Source organism: Neolamprologus brichardi, chromosome 15 (assembly GCF_056152115.1).
Source record: "Neolamprologus brichardi isolate AB-2024 chromosome 15, ASM5615211v1, whole genome shotgun sequence".
NCBI lineage: Eukaryota > Metazoa > Chordata > Actinopteri > Cichliformes > Cichlidae > Neolamprologus > Neolamprologus brichardi.
Window position 1 is genome coordinate 14,108,560 of NC_142118.1, and position 23,400 is coordinate 14,131,959.

The 23,400-nt window shown below is 40.7% G+C and overlaps 1 protein-coding gene across 2 annotated transcripts; it reads left to right on the top strand.

Moving 5' to 3' along the window:
- The first annotated feature begins 1,282 nt into the window (after positions 1-1,282).
- On the top strand, positions 1,283-5,062 carry hlx1 (H2.0-like homeo box 1 (Drosophila)). 2 transcript variants are annotated; one of them, XM_006792576.3, is made up of 4 exons: positions 1,283-1,910; positions 2,418-2,600; positions 2,771-2,955; positions 4,202-5,062. In XM_006792576.3, the coding sequence occupies exons 1-4, from the start codon at positions 1,469-1,471 to the stop codon at positions 4,529-4,531; spliced, it is 1,140 nt and encodes a 379-aa protein (XP_006792639.1). In that variant the 5' UTR covers positions 1,283-1,468; the 3' UTR covers positions 4,532-5,062. The 2 variants fall into 2 exon arrangements, with proteins under 2 accessions (XP_006792639.1, XP_006792640.1); XM_006792577.3 differs by lacking the exon at positions 2,418-2,600.
- The last annotated feature ends 18,338 nt before the right edge of the window (positions 5,063-23,400 follow it).

The window sequence follows — 23,400 nt, forward strand, 5'->3', positions numbered from 1 at the left end:
CTCTTCCCTGGATTGTTTTGACTGCACGGTGGAGGGCAAACGTTAAATGTCATTTCTAAATTTAACCCGGAAAAGTGTCACTCGAAAACATCATGATAGCGGGCAGTCAGGGTCATCGGCCCTTCCGCCCGCATGAATCAAGACTAAATGAATGCGAACTTCAGAAGCCATTGTTTCAACACATGCAAGAGAAACATGCGATCGGAGTCTTTGAGGAAGGAGGAGGGGGACCCGAAAACAGAATCAAGACAAGACAGTATCAGAGGAGAAGAAAGTGAAGGGCAGTTCATTTAAACTTAAAATGCAGACAGCGCAGACAGTCACACTTAGAAAAACAGTATTATCAGAGATGCTAAAAATCGGTTTGTTTGTTTGTTGTTGTTGTTTGTTTGTTTGTTTGTATGGGGTTTTTTTTTTGGGGGGGGGGGGGGGGGGGGGGGGGCTCAACCAAGCCAGGCTGCAGGATCCTTTCTAAGCAAAGTCCCTGATTATAAAATCTTATTGGCCGGCGCCCAGCGTGTGTGCATCTTGAGGGGCCTTGCGGATGAAGTATCGCCTCTGAAGTTAATTGTGTTTTCGTTTTAGAGGGGAATAGATTTCCTCTGTTTATTATGAGCATGGGGACGGATTTGCGTCACCGTGCAACTTGCAGTTCGAGATAAAGTTGCACAAATATTGAAAAAGGGAAGTTCTAACAGTCATTATAAAGTTTCCCCCCCTCAGCTCCGGAAGAAATAAGGATTTCTGCTGTATCCTAAAATACTAAAACATGTTCTATTTTGGGGGCAAATCTAGCAGGCATATCCGCTCATTTAACACGAATCACAACCCATCAAAAACAGGATGAGCTGGAACTAATAGAGACTCTCCTGGGCCCGGGGTTTTAACAGTTGACAGTTCATTATTAAATAGTGATTTTCGCATCACTGCGTGTTGCCCGTCTTTCGTTTCCATTTCAAACTTATTTTGTTAAAAAAAAAAAAAAAGAAGACAAAAAACAGACCTATATTTAAAGTCCGCGTCAATTTCCACGAAGAAGAATCGAAATTAACATGACAGTCCCTGTGCGTAATGACTGTTTTTGTATGTGGTGATATGAGTGAGGAGGAGGTTCTCTTTAAGTGATCAATCCATCATCTCAGGATCAAAATTGCTCCAACGAGCCCCGGTCATGTGTGTGTGTGTGTGTGTGTGAGAGAGAGACTATGTTACACATCATCCTCATTTACAAGGGCGTGATGTGAGCAAATGCAAAACATCCATTGGCTCCGACAGCGACCAATCAGTGTCAGCGGAGGAACTTCAGAGTGGAACTGCAGGGTTAGGATTTCAGAGTTGAGAGAGCGATTTGGCACTTACACAAAGAGCACGATCATCTGTCCTCCTAAAACGCTACCCGTGCTTTTTTACATGCCTGTCCTTTTATACCCACTTCTGATCAACAGCGCGACGCATTAGAAGCTCCGGGATGTACACGGCCGGGCTCAATCCGTTTTATGCATCAAACTTCAGCCTCTGGTCCGCGTACTGCGCGGGGGGCTTCGCCGTGGATACCATGAAGAAACCCTCGTTTTGCATCGCAGACATTTTGCAGGCTGGAGATGCGGAGAACATCTCGGGATCGTCGGCCCTCATGGTGCACATGGGACACCACCACCATCGCGCACAGCAGGGGCACTCGGGCAACTCTCCGCTGCGCCCTTCTCCCGTTGCGCCGGAGCCGTACGGTGCCAGGGTGAATCCAGCGTCTCCCTACCACAGACACGGACTACAACTAACATCAGTCCCCAGAACGGCATTTAACTCCCAACAAGCCCCCCCGCCTTCAAGCAAAGACCTCAAATTTGGAATTGATCGGATACTGTCTACAGACTTTGATCCAAAATGCAAAGAAAAGTCGTCACTAAGAGGTGAGCGGAGAGGTTTTTATCCCACTCAAGTTACATTTTAGAGGCGGTTAAACAACAAACAGTGGTGTGTTTATTACCTTAAATATTTCTATGATACCACATAGCTGTACAAGAAGACAACACAAAATCACATCCAAAGCTTAGAAACTGAAACCAGAAGCAACCTGCTCCACTTTATAACACTGACAGATTGGTGACAGAGTCCGGGCGCACATAGTCTCGCATTAACGAGTCCTGTGGGGAAATCTCCTCTCTTGCCCCCCCTAACAAGAGGTCAGAGGTCAGGATCAGCTTCAAACTGCAACGACGCAGCTGGAAGATTGTTACGCAGTACTTTAACCAAATCAAATCCGGGTTATAAAGTCAGAAAGGTCCCCCCATCCCCCCAAACTTTATTTTAAACTTGACCATGTTTGCCCCCAGCAGAAAAGAGCGGAGGTGTAAGTGTGTGTCTCTGCGATAATTGTGTGCTGACTGAAGCCCCTCATCTCTCGCTCTCTATAACAGATCTCGCATCCATCGTTAGCTCGAACCGTCAGTCAGGCATCCACGTCCCCGTTCAGCCTTCAGCCAGCCAGTTCTTCTCCTCCATAGACCACGGGATGAGCGACGCGTCCTCCATGATGAGTTCACTAGGCAGCAGCAGCAGCAGACAATCAGGCCAGCATCAGTTTCAGGACACCTTCCCAGGTAGACATCACACTATAGGACTGTAGCAGACGGAAAAAAAAAATCTAATCTCTTTTTTAATGTGTGACACACCTGCTGAGAATGTCCACTATGACTGTTGGAGTCTATTTTTTTTAACCTCATCGTGTTTTCTTTTCTTTTGTCCTTTTCTTTGTTTTTTCTCCATTTAGGTCCATACGCTGTCCTGACAAAAGACACGATGCCTCAGACGTACAAGAGGAAAAGGTCATGGTCCAGAGCAGTGTTTTCAAACCTGCAGAGGAAAGGACTGGAGAAAAGATTTGAAATACAGAAGTACGTCACCAAGCCAGACAGAAAGCAGCTGGCTGCCATGCTGGGACTGACAGACGCTCAGGTAAGATGCAGTGTTTACTCAGGAGGATGGGGCCTACACTGGCCTGTTTTAGTCATTATTATTATTATTATTATTATTATTATTATTATTATTATTATTATTATTATTATTATTATTATTATTATTATTATTATTATCTCAGAGACAGGTTTTGCAGATTATTTATTCATTTTATTTATTTTATCAACAGCTCACGTAAACCTGCTTTCATATATTTATTCTACGTAACCTAAGGTATCTTTTAGTAGATCCAGGAGAAGTCAAGGCAACAAGACATGAAGCATTTTAAATACACTCGGGTTATGAACCCATTTACCCCCATAAAATTGCCCAGTCAAAGTTTATGTTTACCCTAATTCCCCTGCTCTAAAAGCTGACCTCTCTGCCCTCTAAATCATTGCACACACTGTAAAATACCCACAGTGTGCTTGTTTCTCATACTTCAGTGTAGGCTAGTTAACCCAGCTGTTGCCAAACTCAGCGTCCTCGCTTGCAGCCAGTGAGGAGGTCAGATGACTTTTGCGCCTCCCCACATTTGTAATTCTCCAAAAAGGTTGTTTTCAATCTTTTTTCTTCTTCATTTTTCTGTCTTTTTTTGGGCTCGTTTATATACAGAACAAAGAAAAAAAAAAGGAAATGAGTAACAAAGCTGAAACCCTAACAGGCTTTTACCTCCACCTCAGGCAGCATTGTGACTGTATGGTGCAATGTGATTGGCTAAGAGGCCTTCTGCCATGTGCCAGATCTCACCCTATATTGGGCAACCTTTCGCCACGTTTCTTTTGTGTTTGCATTTCTTCACTTAGTAGAGCGTCATTTAATCTCACCAAGCAACATTAATGCTAATAACTAAAATAGAAACAGATTCTCATATTTAATTAATCATATATTTTTATTATGTCACATTTGAGGATATATTTTATATGAGGGTTCCAACTTCTTGTCATCTGCAGAGGTTTTATAGCTTTTGCATTTGCATTTGTGGTGTTTATTGCTTTTGGACTGCTCCTTTGTACCAGTGGGATTCACCTGGTAAAGTGAAATGTTCCTGGGCAGTGGTTTGCCTTGAATTGTGTCGACTATTTTTCATTTTTAACAAGAGAGGAAAGAAAATAAATATTGGGATTTTTTTTTTCCTTGAACAAAAACTGTTTAACCCTTGAAATGCTGCTCCAGTTTGTGTGAAGGTTTAGGGGAAGGGGAGTACAAGAATTTAACGCTTCCTGACCTAAACGTTTGCTTTCAGGTGAAGGTTTGGTTTCAGAACAGACGCATGAAGTGGAGACACTCCAAAGAAGCGCAGGCCCAGAAGGACAAGGAGAAGGACGAGAAGGGCGAGAAGAGTCTGTCTGAGTCCGGCGGCAGGGAGCCCAAAGAGCCGCTGGAGTCTGAGTGTGAGAGCGAAGGCGGGAGCGACTGTGAATCCGACGAGGCCGGGGAGGAAAGCGCTGATGGACACTTGGACATTTCTGAGCACAATAAGCCCAGCGTGATCATGAGCGGGAGCGCGCCGGCAAGCAGCACAGAGACTGCGGCCACAGTCACAGACACAGCGGCATCACAGGTGCTAATATGAGGACGCCGCGCGTATTTAGGTCACGAACAATCATTAGAAGAATGAGAATTTATTAAAAAAAACAATTGACAGAAGAGCGACAGTATGTTCAGACGCCGGGGAAGCAGTATCACTTCCCGCTGCTGCGGTGGAGAAGTTAAACTTGAAAGGTCGGTTTAATTCCTGGAAACACGTGATGCAAATAGACAGCTTTATTGCAAAATACACCCAGCATGCTGCAGATTATGGTGTGAATTTTACTAAATTTGATCTCTGTTTTGGCCTTATAATAAAACCATAGTGCACGTAAAGTTTAAAGAAAAAAGAAAAGAAACAAAAGGCAGACTTCCGGCCTCCTCCAGTGTCTGCTTACTCTCGTTTTCCTCTCAAGAGCTTCTGTGTGCATGATGTTTTCCTCATGCGAAGGAAATACGGGGTTGTGAATTTTATCTTGAGGTTATGAACCACTCGTTTCACGTTATGAATGAGATCTCAGAACATCACGCAGTGTTAATGTTATATATATATATATATATATATATATATATATATATATATATATATATATATATATATATATATATATATATATGCTATTTTGTTAATCATTTGCACTGAAAATGTTGTAAATAAAATGTTTTCTTACCTTGAAAATCGTATTATTATTATTACCATCATAGCCACACTATTAACGAAGATATTCTGTGCGATGCATGCTTGGCTGTTTGCTTGTAAACAGTGCAACTAGAAAATTCAACAAACACAAACAGCAATAAATTTCAGAAAAATAAGCCGCTCATGTAGGTAACTTTTGTTAAATTTATTTTTTTATTGTCATGAAGGTTAATAGCAGCTGATGTCCAAAATAATAATCTGCGAAAATAAAAGACGATTAATATCAATATGTAGCTAATTTTTTATTATTATTTGGAAACACCAAACGAACTTATCCTTGTTTAAACATTTTAAATGCGACATTAGTTTTAAAACATAATAATTCGTAAATCTACCGTAAATAAATGTTTACCCTCGTGGAAGCGCATTTCTCTCCTCTGGACGCTGTTAATTCAGGCAGTGCCGACAACGGGGGAGACACCCGGAGGATAATTTACAGTTTGTATATATTTACTGGCTCCAGATAGCAGCGAAGTATATTTTATGCATCCAGACAGATACAATCAACATCTATTCATAATCCCCCATCTGAAGTCACTTTTCACACCAAATACAAATAAACGATGCCGCTCATAATCCAGCATCAGATGATATGTCAGTGACCCAGTGAAATGTCCCAGTTAGCCAATCACAGAAAATCACAGGCAACAGGGAAAAAAGCCATATACAGAAAACTGCATGTGCAGGGCAATGAAGTGAGCTAAAGGAGGTTTAATAGCATGATGTCATGACACACTCCCCACTTTTACATGTCTATTATGTCTATCTGCGTCTGTAGGAGTAATTCTGTTTTATAAGGCACTCGTAAATCTTGACTAAAACGCAGTGAAATCTCCTCAAACTCTTCATTCCTCATACTGCAGTTTTAAATACAATGTAAGTGTCATAACAAAGATCAATGTTCATTTCTGAGTGGTCATCATAGCTGTCAGGGTCACGTAAAGCACTCTGTTACGAAAAAAGAAAACCCAAAAAACAATTGATGACTTCTCCAGAAAATTCCTCCTGTGTAAGTGTTTTCCAGGCCAGCTGCAGGCCAGCGTAATGATTGTGTAAGATGACAGTTTGAGTCACACTGTTGTTTATTAATGTGAGTATAAATATATTTAAGAGCTCCAGTGTCGTGCGTCTTGCACAGCAAGGATAATTTTTGCATTAATCTGAAGCAACCTGCCTCGGCTACTAGAAGGTCTGTTGATGGAAAATAAGCCTGAAGGAACTTTATGGGAAAACAAGCTAATAAATAAGCTTTGTACTGTTTTACAGTGTATCCTAAACTCCTAAACACCAGCACTGGAAGATGTATGAGGATTTATTGGAGTTAGTGCCACGCAGTACTCCTAGGTAATGGGCATCCAGGATCTCACGAAAACTATTAATGAACTGGCAACAAAACTATATATATATATATTCTTGATGCAAATGCATTTTACTTTATTTTGTTAACAATCTGTACAATCCTGCTATATTTCAAATATTGTGCTCCTGTGGTATTTCTATATTTACTTAAATCACAGATTTAAACAGGTGCAGCTTTCAATAATAAATTCAGTCCAAGAACAACAGTAAAGCTGATCACAGCGTGACTAGCTGGAACTATTTCCACTAAGTCAAACACCTTTCAAGATAAATATCATAGAGAGCTTCACAGTAAAATGTTAAAAAGATAAAGTTTTTTTTTATTAATTATTTAAAAGAAATGTTGAAAAAATGAGCTTTTAGCAGCCATATAAAAGAGACCATTGACTCCACAGTTTTCTTTATGCTGCACAGTCACCAGTTCATGATCACATGACCTCGGGGACCTGCTGGGGATGTAGGGATGTGAAAGACTATATGATAATCTGTAACAGTATTCCTTATTCATTATAAAGTTACCATTAGTACCAAATAAATCACAATTTTCAGACTATGACATAAATGAAGCTGAAGATAGCGCAAACCTTTAAACAACAGAATGAAAATGGGGTGGTGGCATGATTTGCAGTGATGCACAAATTAATCTCCACCCTTTAATCCAGTCAGGAAACTCAAAGTTCTTCGCTCATTCTTGTCATGTAATCAGCATCATCATAATACCCAAAAAACCTGGACCACCAGAAACTCTCTCAACTACGGAGTCCTCTCTCTTCTCCTCCGGAAAGAGCGCTGCCCCCCGAGAGAGCTGGGGGTTTTCCGTTTTACTTTAGCATCTTGAATTTCACTTTCCTGCCGCCATGCCTGGCCGTACAGTATACCTGCTGCCTTTTATTTACCCCTAAGCTTCATTCAGCGTCGCTTCTCCTAAACTTGGCTTGGGACGGTTGAGAAGTAGATGGCACTCTTCATCTTCCTCTTCACTCTTAATTCTTGCTGGATGAGAAGTTGTCAGAGTTATGATAGTCAGTTTCCATGGAAGGCAGTAAAAGCTCCGGGCACTTTATCAAGCTAATATTAACTGTTAAACACTCGTGTATTAAATGTCTGGGTGGGTTGAGTCTCGAATTATCCTCAAAAAGCCATAAATTACATTAGTATTTGCAAATGTACAATAACAATAACAATCCCAACCCTTAACATAATACTGAGAGGCCTTGATTTGTGAACTGTCCTAAGAACTTTTATGAGCAGGATAGGAGAAAGTCCATCTGGCCTGTATTTAATGTCAGCCTTTCCGCCTCCATTAAAAGCTGTCCTATACGTCCCTCTTGACAACCCCAGGACAGGGCAACCCATAAAACAAACCAACCTCGCAGATTTCAGCCAATATTTAACGCTTTGAAAAAGTAACTGTGTACAACAAATTACCTCAGTGAGAGCAGAGGAGGGGGTTTCTGTCAGCAGTGCTTGAGAGATTAACGTGACTAAAAGCCATGACGTCTCAAGTGCTTTGAGGCATTATCTGTGAAGTTGCTCGATAGGCTGATGGAGATTTCTCCCGCGTTGCTGTAACGCATCAGTCAAGGCCTTAGCGCCCATGGTGGTGCATATGTCTCTACAAAGTAACCGAACAAGTGCTTATGAAACTGCCGCTGATAAAAGCTGCGTGCAAAAAAACATAAAGGTTTATGTTAGTAAGTCTGCTTCTTCCTCTTTTGGAAGATGATTTTGATAGCATCTTTAATTGTCATGGTGATATGGATAAGGATCATGATGTAAACATTTCAAGAAAATGATCATGAATTTCTTCAACCAGCCTAGAAAGAAGAAGTGTTAAAATGGCACTTAACTGCTTAAACTTACAGTTAAGACCTTTCAAATGAGTTTATTGGATTATCATGCAAATGTTGCACTTTAATGGTGTAGCAGCAGAGTTTTAAGTCCTTTATTGTGGTTATTAAATAACAATGCATCATGTATTTTACAAGCTGAATATCTGGTTAAAGTGTGTTGGAAGGTTACAAAGGACACAGAGTGTTTCCTTTAGGGTGTTTATCTGAGGAGTGAACCGCATTTTATTTTATTTATCTGATAAAAGTCAGTTACTAATTTTACTTACATTACCTACATTGATCCAGTTTAGTGGCTCATTGTAGTGGTTTACACAACTGTCTAAGAAATGAGCATACAAGGAGACACAAATCCTTTCAGGGTTGCATCGAGAAGCGAATTTGGTGTAAAAATATGCTGTTGGAGCCAAACTGAATGAATTTTGATGATCACTGGGTTTTTCATTTGTTTGGTTGCTATGGTGATGTGTAACTGGAGTCACGTGGATGCTAGCGGTGACATTAAGAGGGCGTCGTCAGTCTGTCATTCACTGGTTTTGATTTTGACAGAGAGGAGGGCTGGGTAACCGTAGTATTTGTTGACCGCTGCACAACGAGTTTCCCCTTGTTGCATTAGAGCCTGGGATGTTTTAAGAGTCTGAATCGGGAGCACATCACATTACTCTGTAAACTTTCAAAGTACTTTAATAAACAAGCAAGCAATTCCACCTCTCGCATTAAAGTTGACAGCGTGTCAGGCAAATAGGCAGGCTCCATCCCCGGCCTTTAGCGACTGTGGAAGTCGCTACATATGCGTAAAAGCGGCACTGCCCACTGCGGTCACCCTTTGTGAATAGGGACCTAGTTGAGATCACTATAACTGATTCTTTGTTCAAGAATCCCAAATAATCAAGTTGTACAAAAAACCCCAAGACACCAAGTTACCAACCAAAACCTTTATCCAGTACTTACAGGCAGATAAGGGCTAAAAACTGTTAATGTGTTGTTGTCTGTTAGTGATTGTTGACCACCCTACTCTGCTAAGGGCATTCCTTTGTGACATTTGATATAAAGGAACAGTTCACCTCTCAGCCCTTAGTGCCATCTAGGTGCTTTAACTGTGAGCTTCCTGGTTTTGAAGACACTGAGTGTAGCGATATCTTCTCTTTAATATAGTGGAACTTGATGGCACTTGCCTTTTTATGCTCAAGGTGCCAAAAAAACTGAGGCAGACTTGAAAAGTGGATGATGATGATCGTGATGATGATGGGGAAAGCCCGATATGACATTTGCCAAAAAGAATGTACAGAAGGGTATCAGCTGACATGTGATGGCATTAGGGTCAGCTGATCTAATGGGACTGCTACACGAGTTTGACAGAAGTAACCTGTGCTTAATATGAAAAGGTCACAAGCAGTGTTTCTTTCCAGAAATCATGACGCAGCTGCTCCACTAAACTTGTTGTGAGTAGTTTCATGGAGGAACCTTTTTTTTGGTTGTGTCCACATGTACTTATTAGAAGAGGTGCGCTGCTATCCAGTGATGTCTAATTTGTGTCATGTTTGCTTCATAAAAAAAAGAAAAAGGAAAAAAATGTGAAAAATAACAGCCCCATTGTCATTTGAGGTGTTACCCATGTGTAAACCATACTTTGTGTTAAATCATATGAACGTTTTCACAGGACTCTATGCAGTCGTGATTTAGTAGCTTGTAGAACCACCTTTGGCAACAATAACTAATCATTTTTCATATGATTTCAGTCTCTCAATGTTGCCCCACTCTTCTTTACAATGTTGCTTCATTTCATTGAGGCTTGCAGCTGTTTGTTTACTGCCTACTGGTGGTGGTCAGAGGGCCCTGTGGCGCCAGTGTCCAGCAGCCTCGCCTCTGTCAGTGCGCCTCAGGGCAGCTGTGGTTACAATGTAGCTTGCCATCACCAATGTGTGGATGGGTGTATGACTGTATGTAGTGTAAAGCTCTTTAGGGGCTAAGTAAAGCGCTATACCAATACAGGCCATTTACCATTTCAGCACTTTGTCTCGTCTGTTCGAAGGTGATTGTTCCAGAAGTCTTGTGGTTTGTTGAACATTAGCTGCTCTGTCATGTTCTTTCTAGAGAGAAGAGGCTTTTTTCCTTTCACAACCCTTCCAACAACCCATACTTGTTAAGTCTTTTTGTAACTGTACTGTCATGAACTTTAACATTTAACAAGCTAACCTGATGAGTCTGAGATATCGCTAATAGATTTTTTTCATAGTCTTAACTTTGGGTGAATTTGCTGGGATGTCAACTCCTGGGAAGATTGTGGGATTGTGTTAAAACACACCTGAACACTCCAGATCAGAGAACTGCCAAAACTCTTGCTTTTATTAGTAGTGCTCACACTTGCAGATGTTCAGGTTAATCATGTGCATTTGGTTAGTAGCACCTGGCACTCTTAATTCCTGTTGAAGCAGTAAGGGTGTACTTAGTTGAGAACTGCACAGAGTCCTGCGAAAACTTTCTTATTCACATGACTGTGGGCACAAACAGACCTTAAATTATATCTGTGTTTATCCACCGTTTTAAAGTTTTGACTGTGACATTTGCACTCATAACCACAGCTTCACAGTCACCAGTCATCTTACACAATTCTTACACTGTCACTGTGTTGGAGCAACCCATGGAAAACACTTATTCAGGAGGAATTTTCTGGATTAGTCGTCAGTTTTTGCACCAAAATACTTTACATGAGGCAACGGGACTCTGACCACTATGATGACTTAAGTGTGTCCCACTGCTGACATTTCAGATCACTCCCTAGCTGTGTTTGCACACAGCATTAGAATATCTTAGATCTTAATTAATATGTTCTGGCCTCTGCTGCGCTCAGAGGTGTTAGCTTTTGGCTAGAGGGCCTTAAACAAAAAAAGCCCCAAAAATGTGTTCATCATCAATGGAGCATTTTATTCAGTAACTAACGGGAGCGAGTGTCGAGGTATGTTTGTTCCATCAAACATTGATTTATGAGATCGGCTGCGTGCTTTTTTTCCTAAATGAGTTCTGAATCATTGGCATGAGAGATGACTTCCTCCCGAGACTAGCAAAATATTATTGCATGGTACAAAGCTTTAATTTGATACCAGGCCAAAATGTTTCCAGCCGCCCCCCCTCATTTTAATCCAATTCTCTGGAATAACCAGTATCAAGTCTTTTATTTATAGCCTTTTATTCCAAACACAGTTGGGATTTTCTTTTTCCCTGAGTATTAGAGGAGAGTGTGGCTGAAGTTGCTGTGGAGAAACAGTCAAATGCACATTAACTGACCACAGTGCCAAGCCAGAGTTTATATCTGATATACTGCATGTGAAATTTAAATCACCAAAAACAATCCCCAGAATATTTATCTGCGTGATCTCGATTCCCTTCCTCTCACATCACATTAGGCTTCAGTAAATACGCCACCACTGTGTAAATCAAGTGATTTTCTGAATAGTACTGGTACTCAGGGCTTTTCTGCAGCTGCACAAGTACCAAACATGTTCACCAGCGCTGAAATCTGACCCTCTCGTACAGAAGCTGTCGCCACATTTCCAAAAAGCCACATTATTGAGTGCTTTTTTAACATGGTCGCAGTTTCCAAGCATCTTTGCTTTGCTTTCAAAACCTGGCTCTTGCCAGCAGTTGGGAGTGGAAGAAGAAGAAGGAAGAAAAAAGAGAGAGAGAAACATCTCAAGTTAAATTTAAAGACGTGTTTCTCTTGGAAGCCAGGCTGCGCTGCCATAAACCAAGGGAGACATTTTCATGCTCCACATTTTTCATGGTTTCTCTCTGAGTTTCCTCCCTTCCTTTCTCACTCCACCTTGGCTCCACAGTTACCTACTGCTGCACTGACTGCAGACCACAGCCAGCGGAGCACTGTGGGGTGGCCCATTCCTCCCTCTCAGCCTGAAAAGAAACCCTTCCCCACTGCCTCCACTAAAAAGTTCTCCTGGCTGTCCTTGGATGGCTCGCTCAGAGGAGAATCCCTCAGAGAATCTGCCACCTGGACAGTGCTACTTAGGCTCTTTTCACCACCCTTCTCAAATAATACACTGCCTCCACACTCTGAGCTGATGGCCAATGGTAATCAGTTACAAGCTAAAAGTCCTCTGACCTACTCTGCTTTTTAAGGTGGCCATGAAGGAACCATTTTATTGCAGACTGCAGACTGTTGTCTTGAGCCAACCTCATGTGGTATAGGCTGTAATTTGTAAATGGTGCAGAGGTTTGATATTAATTAGGGCTGTGAAATGGCAGCGGTTCGACCGCCTGCCTGTTTCCATAGAGGCTGAATTCACTGAGTGATGTACACACTGGGAGGAGGATTATGGCCGAGCGCTGGCTGCCCACTGAGATGCAAACACAAAAGGGAGGATGTAAAAAGCACTTTCATTTCACTGGACCTGTCATCAGCAGCAAATTTTCACTCTGCTGCCTCAAACCGGGGCGAAGTGCCTGTGGCTTTTAGACTAACCGTACGCTATGTCCACACATCAGATAGAGTTGATGTTATGTGTGTGCAAATGAGAGAGTTGCTTGTATATTCAACCTTGGCTCTGGCTTTCAGGAGGATTAAATTGTTTTTTCTGTCGGTGATGTGAATATCATAGTATGAGGTTAAATTTTAGGCCTCGTGTACAAATTTCAGAATGGATTCGACACAAAGTTGAAGCTGGTTAACTTAAAAGAACAAAGTTAAATTGAAATATATGAAACATAAGTAATAAAGCTCCATCCCTTAGAAACTAAGTTGCTGCATCTTTATTAGAATGAAATGTAATGCTGGCATGTTATCAGTTATGAAACTATTTTTAAAACTAAAGGAACTCAACGCCCAGAATGAATAAGGCCCTATAGAGCTGTAGCCTTTAGCAATTTTCTGTTTCAATGTGTTTGGAGTAAAAGTTAGAGAGGCAAGGCTGAGATGGTTTGGAAGTGTGCAGGTGAGGGATAGTGGATATGAAAAACATCCCATCCTAAATCCTTCACTGTTAAATGAGTATATATCTGCAGATTGTCAACATTTTATGGGTACACTTATTATGCCAAAACCAGGAATGCGTTAATCATTACTGGGATTTAGATAGGGTCGTTATTCGTTACTTCTTGTGGTGGCTATCACGGAGCTTCCACAGATTCAGTAACATTAGCAAGTGGTGGAGGCCAGCAGGTGGATGAGGGAAAGGGGAGGCAGGAGAAGAGACCCGAAGTGGCCGCCGGTCCGAGTGTCAGGTGAACTGAACTTCAGGTAAGAAGTTATGACCTGCAGTCTATCTGGGTCAGATATAAACCAAGTTTAGGTGGAGTTTATTTTCGTTATGCTGACTGTTTTTGTACTGGGTGCTAGCTAGCATGACAGAGTTTCTATACAGCTGGGTGGGTGCTATGATGTTACTGATGTTGAACCTTATTTTTTTCATAAGGTTAATTATTAGAGTTGTCAACAGTCCCCTAAAAAACGTAATGTCCCGCATTCAGAGAAAATATTATGCCTTTCGTATTGAGGTGAAAAGGAAAGCAGTTTGTCCCGGACTTCAGCTACAATGAAAAAGACACAAAGCTGGAGTTATTCTGTGTCTTTGCTGCACAGCTGCATCTTCTCCTTTCATCCTTTCCCCTCCCTCTCCTGTTTCTACTTCAATCATTAAACTGATCAATGATCAGCTGATCGGCTTTCGCTCTTGTTTGTTTATGGCCCACTTTGCGCCAGAAAGAAGAAACCAGTGGAGGTCGCATTAAACAACAGCAGCACGTTTAAGCTTGATCAGCTGTTGTTAGAATTTATTTAATATTACTTTCTAGTATCAGCTGATGTTTGCTGGAGCCACAGCCGTAAAAGCTGCTGGTCATGATATCGGTTTGGTTATCTGGTGAGAGGGAAACATGAAGATGAAATCAGGAGATGTCCTTACTGAATCATCAGAGCTGAACAGGTTTTGGAGAAACAGGTTTACCTTTTAGGTGACATGAATGAGTTGAAGGGAAGTTATGAACTGTTTCTGAGAGACAAATAACACCAGAATCCTTTTTCTAAGTAGCTGACAGCTGGTAACTGTGCAGGGGCAGGTCTAGCAATGTTTTGCCAGGGGGCCAGGTAGGGCATTAACAGGGAGAGGTGGGCACAAAAAAGTACTTTTCTTTCTTATTCTCATTTAAAATATCTAGCTTTTAAAAAATAATTATCTGAGTCTTACAATAAACGATTGATAGATTGATACATATATACCATCAAGACAGTGTACATCACTGTCACAACAGCGTTTGTTTTCATTCAAAGGCTTTATGATTTTTCCTATAATGGTGGGCCAGTCAGTCAAAATGCCCGGGCCGATGTTTTGTCCCAGTCCAGCCCTGTATGCTGCTCATCTGCAGTCTGGTGTTACCTATATCTTCCTATTCAGAAGGCAGAATTTCCGAGTTCTGAGTACAATCGAAAGCACCACAACTGCAGTTTTTGTGTTGGATGTAAAAAGCGCACATGACGCTGTGACATAGGCTAGAATCACGGCGGCGGTCAACGACGGTCCAGGCGTGGGATTTCTCTCGTGGAAATATGCACATTATCTTTTCCTTTCTGTTGGTAGGCGACACAGTGCACTTGTGGCAAGTAAGTATCCAGTTACTGAAGCAACACATTAACAAGAGAATTCTGAATAAAACCAAAGTTACTTTCCCTAGTAACAAGTTACTTTGAAAGTAACGAGTAACTTGAAGTAACTGAGTTACTTTTGATAGAAGTAACTAGTAATGTAACTAAGTTACTAATTTAAAGTAACTTACCCAACACTGGTGTTATATAAGCTTAATCTAAACTAAAATATTGGCTTTTATCTATAAGCAAGTGCAAATAATTACTTTGCTGCTTAGCACCATTCACTCCAATGTATTGAGAATCACTTTAATGAATTACAACCAGTTTTAGTACAATTAATAAGAAGGTAAGAGGCACTGCATAAAGCTGCTCCAGTCCTGGTTTGAAGCCTTGACAAGCAAGAGGTAAGTCAGACTTAGAAACAGAGGACACTGTGCACCCATGACCCATTGCTCGTCATCAGAAAGTGTCCGATCATGAGCCCAGAATGCTGTCCCTACACAGATATCCCACAATCCAGTGATGTACCTAAAAGGCAGTGGTAAATGGGGACTGGGTAGATTCACTCTACTATTGATAATTCTTACAAAGCAAACATTAGTGCAAATATAACTACTACTTCCTTACTAGCTGTAATTAGGAGGTTGCTATGGGTTACCCAGCCTTTAAATGGCACCTTATCACTCAGAAAGTGAAGCTAAATAGCGTGTCCAAAACATTTTGCTACTCTTTATTGTCATAAATTGTGCTGAATAGTACAAAAACACAGGATTTACTGTTTTGATGTCATTTACCAACCGGAGTCTTATCAAGGTTATTTTTTTACAGTTATTTTATTGCTTATTTTTGTTTTAAATGCTAAGTTTATGTGTTTACTGGAATAGGGGCTGGTATGGAGGGCTTCAACTTTACAGATTGGGAATTTGTGTGCAGAATCCCATCCGTGTCTGGGTTTCGGTAACAACAACCCTAAAGTTAGGAGAAGACTGTGGTTTTTCCCGTATGATGCGTTAAGTTGTACAGCTCAAAAAAGCCGCGTTACACTCAGACAGAACCTGACACATGCAGCTAAGTTCACCTGCGTGGCCTCTCAGAAGATAAATGTTAGGTCTGCTGAGTATAGTCTGAGGTTTCCTTATTTCCCCTTTTCGGTGCTTATCGTGGCTTGCAGATGCAGTTTTATAGAGAACAGCTAAAACGAAACACCAGTCAGTGAATACCAAGACCAACTGTATATCCCCTATTGCTTATATCAAATGGCTAACAGTGTTTTTGCCTCTTCATTGGGTAAATGACAAGTCACCACATGTTCTCCGTTTATCAAATCAGATGTTATCATTTAAAGGGAACACAAATGTTCCCTAACCTTTATTTAAATTCAGTGTAAAGCAGCACCACTTTTAAATGGCAACGAGAGTCGACGGTGAAGCGCAGCATACCAACAACAAGTTTTTTTTTTCATCATTAAAATATTTTCAAAACCACTTTTAAATCAGGCCTGTTTACATTTGTGGGAGAGACGGCAAGCCTGCAGTATTTAGACCACCCCAGGGACCAATCACAATCAGGCATGTCACTTGCCTCATTGCTCATGCTGCTTTTATCTGATATTGCCCCCCTCATTATCTGACTGTTGTAGCATTAGACCTGGTCACACTCCATTATAAATACGTGCGAGTGTGTGTGTTTGATGTCAACACTCTGGAGAACACACACTTTGGACTGATACTGAGTGATTATCAAGGAATTCCTCTTCACAACTCTGCTTGTTAAGGGGAGGAGAGGGCAAGAGCGGGAAAATAAATAAAACGTCACTTGGGTTTGTCTTGTTCTTGTTCCAAAATAAACAGAGAACTGCTGGGGCTTTCGGGGCTGCTGAGTTTTAAACAGCTCCTTTGATCAAAACAATTTGGATAGAGAAAAGCGCCACACACTCGTCACCACAGCAACCAGAGAGGAGACATGCAAGTGAGAGTGAACAGGTGATTTATAGAAATCACTGCTCGGTTTCACATCCTTTATTCCCACTTCCTTTTAACTGATTTAGCAGACAGATTCAGATGCGGGTGAGAGAACATAATTACTGTCCTTATTTGCGTTTGTGTGGTTCCAGTAAAGCCAATTCTGATGCACTGACGGATACTCTAATTTTTACTGGTTTAATAAGGGTCACGTAGTCCACGCGTTCGTGCAAGCCAATCGGGACGCTGTGACTTTCTTGCTCTGCTATGTGTGTGCGTGTGTCTCTGTGCGTAATGTTTGCACATATTTAAGTGCACGAACAAGCGTGTGAGTACGAGCCCTGTAACCCATATGCGCAAGGGGTGAGAGTTCAGTTCCTGCAGGGTTTGTTTAGGAATATATGACACTGCGCAGCTGGCCTAATCATCTGTGCATATCTGACTATAAAACTTTACTGAGCGTCACCAGAGCCAGCTGCCTTTATCGGGGAGAGATGGAGCTATTCCCACTATGGACATATGGAGGCCTCAACCCCAGATCTGCTGCTCCGCTCCCAGCGGTCCTCATCAGGAACTGCTCTGCTCAGTCTACTGTACCTTAAATAGCTGTTAGTGCTAATACCAGAAACACCAGAAAGACCAACTTCAGAAAAACTGCACTTGAACTAAGGACAGAAACCTTCTTGAATGAAATGAAAATGGTAAAGATAAACATCCAAAAGTTGTGTTTGCACAGATGTGACTGTTTCCTTCGCTGGTTTAATCCATTATATTATCTTATATATCTTTTGATTTTTCTTATATGTGAATTAAGCAAAAACATAACTTGCTTTAAAGGACAATTTCAGACAAATGCATTACTGATTGTTTTTGCTGGAATACCTTCTTGGGGTTTTTCACGCAGCAGTGTATCCAACAAGATAAATGCTAAAACTGGGAACAACAAGGCTCTGTCATGAAGAAGTAGCCAGATGGACCCAATAGACCAAAGTAGTCAGTGGAAGTGAAAACATAAACACAAATCACAGTTTTTATAGACACACCCGCTCCCTTTCTGTATAAGTCCTAAACAAATGAGATTGTGTAATATCATTAAGCTGTCTGTCTGTACAACTGTATCTCTTTTTTTGCCTTGTTTGACTTTCAGTTCAATTCAGTTTTATTTATACAGCGCCAAATCACAACAACAGTCGCCTCAATGTGTTCGTCGAATTTGTGATGTTGGTTTATGAACTTCCATGGTTCTGCAATTACCACAGCATTTATAGGAGGCAACTGTAGCCTCTCTAAAGGACTGCAGGGGGCGACTCCTCTGATTCCAAAGACAAGTCTGGCTGTACAGACATGTGGATGCTAACCATGAGACATGTGACACAATCATGGTAACCATGTAGGATTGAGTGAATAATGCCCCACTGAAACTTAGAGATAAATCAGGAAAAATTAGTATTCCCCGGACGCTAGTGGTTGCTTATCCCTGCAGACATAGTCTGAATGGACGTGATGGACTTGTCTACAAACACTGTCCAACTACTCTCTGGACTGAAACTGAAAAGTGTGACAAAAACTGGAAACAGGGACCATTTGCCCAAAAGTAAAAGTGGATCTTTTGAAACATGTTAGCTACATTTTTGAGGCAGAACTTTTACTTTGAAGGTGAACTTACTCCATTTCCAATTTGCTCCATGAACCACTACTAACTCATTAGGGAATACACATTTTTCTCCAACAACCAGTGGTTGTTAGGCTCAGTAGAAGTCTACAGAAAAACCTTAACAATGTCTTGCTCTTTCATGACTGAAAACCTTTTATATAATCTCAGTTTCAATTAATTATTTATTAATTAATTATTCATTTATTTATAAGCACATTTAAAAAACAACACAGATTGACCAAAGTGTTTCAGTTATTATTTAACACAGCGATGTTCGTTTTATAGTTGATGGTTGCATTTAAAGAAAAATACATAGTAAAGGTGCGTGTTTTTTTGCACAGGTCTACCTCATTATTAACAGGTTGCTACTGTACATACATACATATCAGTATGTCAATAATGTAAAAGCATCTTTAGTTTTTCATGTTTGTTGATGTTTAACAATGAGTACCAAAGCATTAAAGTGAAGGCTCTACAAATCGGGGACTCCATCTTTTGTTTACAGTCTATTGTAATTGCCTTGAAAGTACATCATAACTATAGCAAAACCAGCAAAAATAACATGAATCTCTTGCTTCATTGATCATGGTTTTGTCTTTTTTTTTTATTCATCTTTGTCATACATGCTCTCCAGATTAGGCTGGACTGAACATGTAGTATTTGGAAGTTATTGAAAGTTGCAACTTCATCTTTATTTTTTAAACAGCATCCATCCAGCATGGTCAAACATATTTTCCATGAGTGTTGTTTATGTGCCATGTGGTTTTCTGCAGCTATCTATTAAAAGCTGCTAATTCATATCCCTTTATTAACACAGGTTATTTTATTTTTTTTTAAAAAGATTGTGAGTTGCTTCAGTGCCACAAATAGCACTATTAGGAAGTAGTATAATTCCTGGTAGTGTCAAATGAGTCACTAAATGTAATTGTTTTGAAGCTTTTTCCATTGCTGCACATGCAGCCATGCATAACTGGCCTTCACTCTATTTCCCCGTGACACACAGTTGACCTCAGACTCACAACATCCATCAGGTGAACATTACAAGTTGGAGGTCATGACCTGCACACTCCAATCGCCACACCTCTGCCTCTTTCTGTAGTAACCCGGTGTTGCATACATACCCTTCACTTCCTCTCCTGCTGAAACAAAAAGTCATCAACTTCATAATGTTTCCCCTGGTACAAGTTTGTGGATTGAGATATAAAGTGATCCTGTGTGATGGCAGGAAACAGTCACAGAAAATGGAGATGCACTGCATCGCTTCGAGTGCCACTTCAGGTTATTTATTTGGACAGATTTGTATTTTTTTTTACATGGGAATCCCCCTCCCTCCATCACTCTTGCATTCCCAGAGCTGATGTCGGAGGGGGCCGGAGGAACAAGTCTGCAGTGTCATGTAGCCTGTTGAGGCTACAGGGAGGGATCTCTTCCCTTCCCTCTCACCCTTCTCCTCCTCCTTCAAACAAAAAAATTCATGTGGGGAATCCAATTAGTTAATCTCACTCTTCACACACTTCTACTTGTGCACAACACAGACACGCCATTCCTTCACAGAGCCTCTCATAACAAGCTGTCAGAGAGGAGAGCGAGGCAGAGAAAGTCAGAGCTGCTCTGAGTGAGGCTATTGATTATAAGCCTTAAACAGACAGGGAGACATCTGGCTTCCATTACAGCCCGTGACGGGATGCAGGGCTCCTCAGCAGCAGCAGTGGAGGCCACACGATGCACAGACACATGCTACGCAGCCTGTAATTACTGCATATGGGATTGATGCTATACGATCTGCAGCAGAAACAGGTTTATAATGGACTTTCCATTATTAAACCAGCTTAGCTGCCACTTTTTATGTCAAACTGGTGTGTTACTTCATTTGGTGTTTGTGATCAATCTGTAGAGTGGCACTGCAAGTAATTTTTAAAATGTTTAAGAAGAGGCATCATAAAACATAGATACTTGAAATCTGGGTGAGGATTTTGAGACATCACAGATGTCGGGTGCTTCCAAAGAGTTCAAGAAACAAACAAAACTGAGGCTCACAAAAGTTTCAACTGTGGGACTGCAGACGTATCTACTTGTTATAATAGTGATGATGTAGGTAGGCAAACCTTTTGATAATAAACATTTCAGATTGGGCTTTTAAGGAAGACCTTAAAAGCGGAAGCTTCGTACAAACATAGCAGAAGTAAAATCTGAAGGACAAAAACGTTTCTCTCTACATTCATTAAAATTCTGTATTTAAGGTGCATTCAATCATTTGCTTATCTTTGATAACTAAAAAGCCGTTATGATGGTGACCATGTGGCAATACTTGTTTGCTGACATGTATTTTAACTGCTCACATTGGATGAATCTGCAAAACGACCACAGCACGCAACAATTTTTTTTCCAAAGTGCCATGTCAAAAAAACAGAAACAAAAAAAAAAACTGCAACTGACTAATTAAAGTAAAACTGACAGAGTGAACATTAGCATAAAAAACTGCATAAAAATATTTTTTGTGGATATTTTGTTGCTAGTAGCAAACACTTCTGGCCTAATTCAAAAGAGGTTTAAGTGACAATTTTACAGTGGCCATTTTCTCTCATGAAATGCTACTGTTTGTTTTTTTTTCTTCTCTCTGCTAAATGTTGGCACATAAATTTTTATATAATTAAAGTTACATTGTGATTTCTGTGGTTAAGCTTGGTTCTATAGGTTACCAGCAGTCATGAGGCTAATGGGTTGCTAATGCTAATGCAACCTTTTGTGCATTTCACTTTATCTTCCAGTCTTAAAGATCCAACTTGTCCAACTGGTCACATGGTCAGGAACCATTCTTGCCTTATTTCAACATACCTCATACCCATTTATCATCATTTTCTAACAGGCAGGTTTGAAAACCTCTCCAGAAAACAATTTTTGCAAGAGTTAGAGCAATAAATGCTGGGCTATTACTTCATAACAGTAATCTTTCACTTTTCCTTTTTTCACTGGGGTTAGGTTTAGTCACCAAAACTACTTTGAAAGGATTAAGCAATAAATAAGTATATTTATTGTTATATTTAAGAATAGACCATGGATTGGGCTAAAATACACATTTTTACAACATTAACCACACATAACATGCCAAAGTAAATTCTTACTTACAAAAAAGGATACTTTTATTTACCACAGTCATCATGACAATGACCACACCGTGTGAGCACATTTGCCTGGAGACCCACGATTTCAGTCTTTGGGGTTCTTTTTAAGTCTTTAGGGCTCAACTGCTTTTTGAAAAATGACCTAAAACGACTGCCAGTGCAATATCTCCTGACCATGCATCTGCTAGGAGCGGCGACTGCGTGTGAAGGGGTTTGTATGGTATGACTGAACTACTGAGTTCTCCTTCCTATGGGTCAGCAGAGTGGCGCGGTGGTTAACACTGTCACTGGTTTTGAATCTCTCGGCCAGCTAGAGCCTTTCTGTGTGGAATTTGCTTGTGCTCTGTACCTGTGTGAACGCTTTCTGGTAGGTTACTGGCACAATCTGAACAGTTTTTCATTAATTAATTGGAGATTCTAAATTGGCCATGTGTAGGTGTAAATGTGAATGCTTGTTTGGCCTGTGATTGTTTGGAGACCCATACAGGGTGTAAGTTCCCTCTCACCCAGTAACAGAGCTAGGGTGGTGTTGGTTAACAAAAACCCTGAATTGGAAAAAGCATAAATTATGCAATTCTCCTTAATCCAATTTTCAAAAAAAGACTGCATACATTTTTTGCTGGTTTTGTGCAAATAGAATTTTTAAAAGTTGGGAAAACAGGTTATGCATTTACTTATATTTGTACAACAGATGTAGGCTTAAACATTTGTAGCTGTAGACTTCCCTTTACTGCCTAAAAATGCACTACTCTGACCAAAGTGTCTTCACCCAGCAGAGCTCATTAGGGTTCTCACGGTCCAGCGGTCCTCATCTTGCAACACAGACTGTATCTTCTGGAGACATCTCTGTGGCACCTCAGTAAACACCAATGACGCTGTCTTCTGTTACCATGAAAAGCTGAAAAAAGGTAATGTGTAATTTCAGGCATTGTTCTTTAACTTTCAAGGGAATTCTCCCGTACGACCACTTACCAAGAACATGTGGTCCAACTGATGTTTTTGCATTATGCAAACTCCCAAAGAGAAGTAATGGTAAAGACTCGCCCTGCTATATCACTTATCACTGTCTCAAGATGGAGATTATTGACTTAACTGGTGTAAACATAGAGAACGAATGATTTAAGCCTCCCCCCTCACACTCTGATATTTGTGTATTTTACTTGACTGGAGGTAGGAGAGAAAAAAAAAAAAAATTTATTTATTCTTTGAGACAAAGATGCAAGCCACGAGCTGCGCTGTCATGTCAAGACTAAAAGCTGTTGTGACTTTAATGCGCTTATTTGGGGTTGTAGGGGCGCGTTGATGAGGTGGGAGTGGGTCATGTCATGGCAGCAAGTAACACAAACAACACTAAATCACCTCCTGAGTTAAACTAATCGAACGGGCGCGCATAAACACACACACATTCAGACTGTGTAAGGACAGGAGACAAATTTGCCTTTATTGGAGAAATATCTTGCAGCTGTATAGGCCAAGATTTAAATTGTTAGTCCTCTTACGTTTGTCTTTAATTAGAAATGTACTGATATAAGCTTTTCAAAGCTTCTTTGCAGTTTTTCAGCAGCTTCTAAAGATGTTGCTTTTGTGCATTTTTGACTCGCAGCAGGTTTGACTGCACGGAGCTACTAAAGCTGCTGGTTTTACTACAGTATCTCATCTCTATCAGTTCTCCTATAA

Excerpts from the sequence above, each read along its gene's own strand:
- hlx1 (XM_006792576.3), top strand. The coding sequence starts at position 1,469 with ATGTACACGGCCGGGCTCAATCCGTTTTATGCATCAAACTTCAGCCTC. Across the intron at positions 1,911-2,417 it reads AGAAAAGTCGTCACTAAGAG|ATCTCGCATCCATCGTTAGC; the intron begins GTGAGCGGAGAG and ends TCTCTATAACAG. Across the intron at positions 2,956-4,201 it reads TGGGACTGACAGACGCTCAG|GTGAAGGTTTGGTTTCAGAA; the intron begins GTAAGATGCAGT and ends GTTTGCTTTCAG.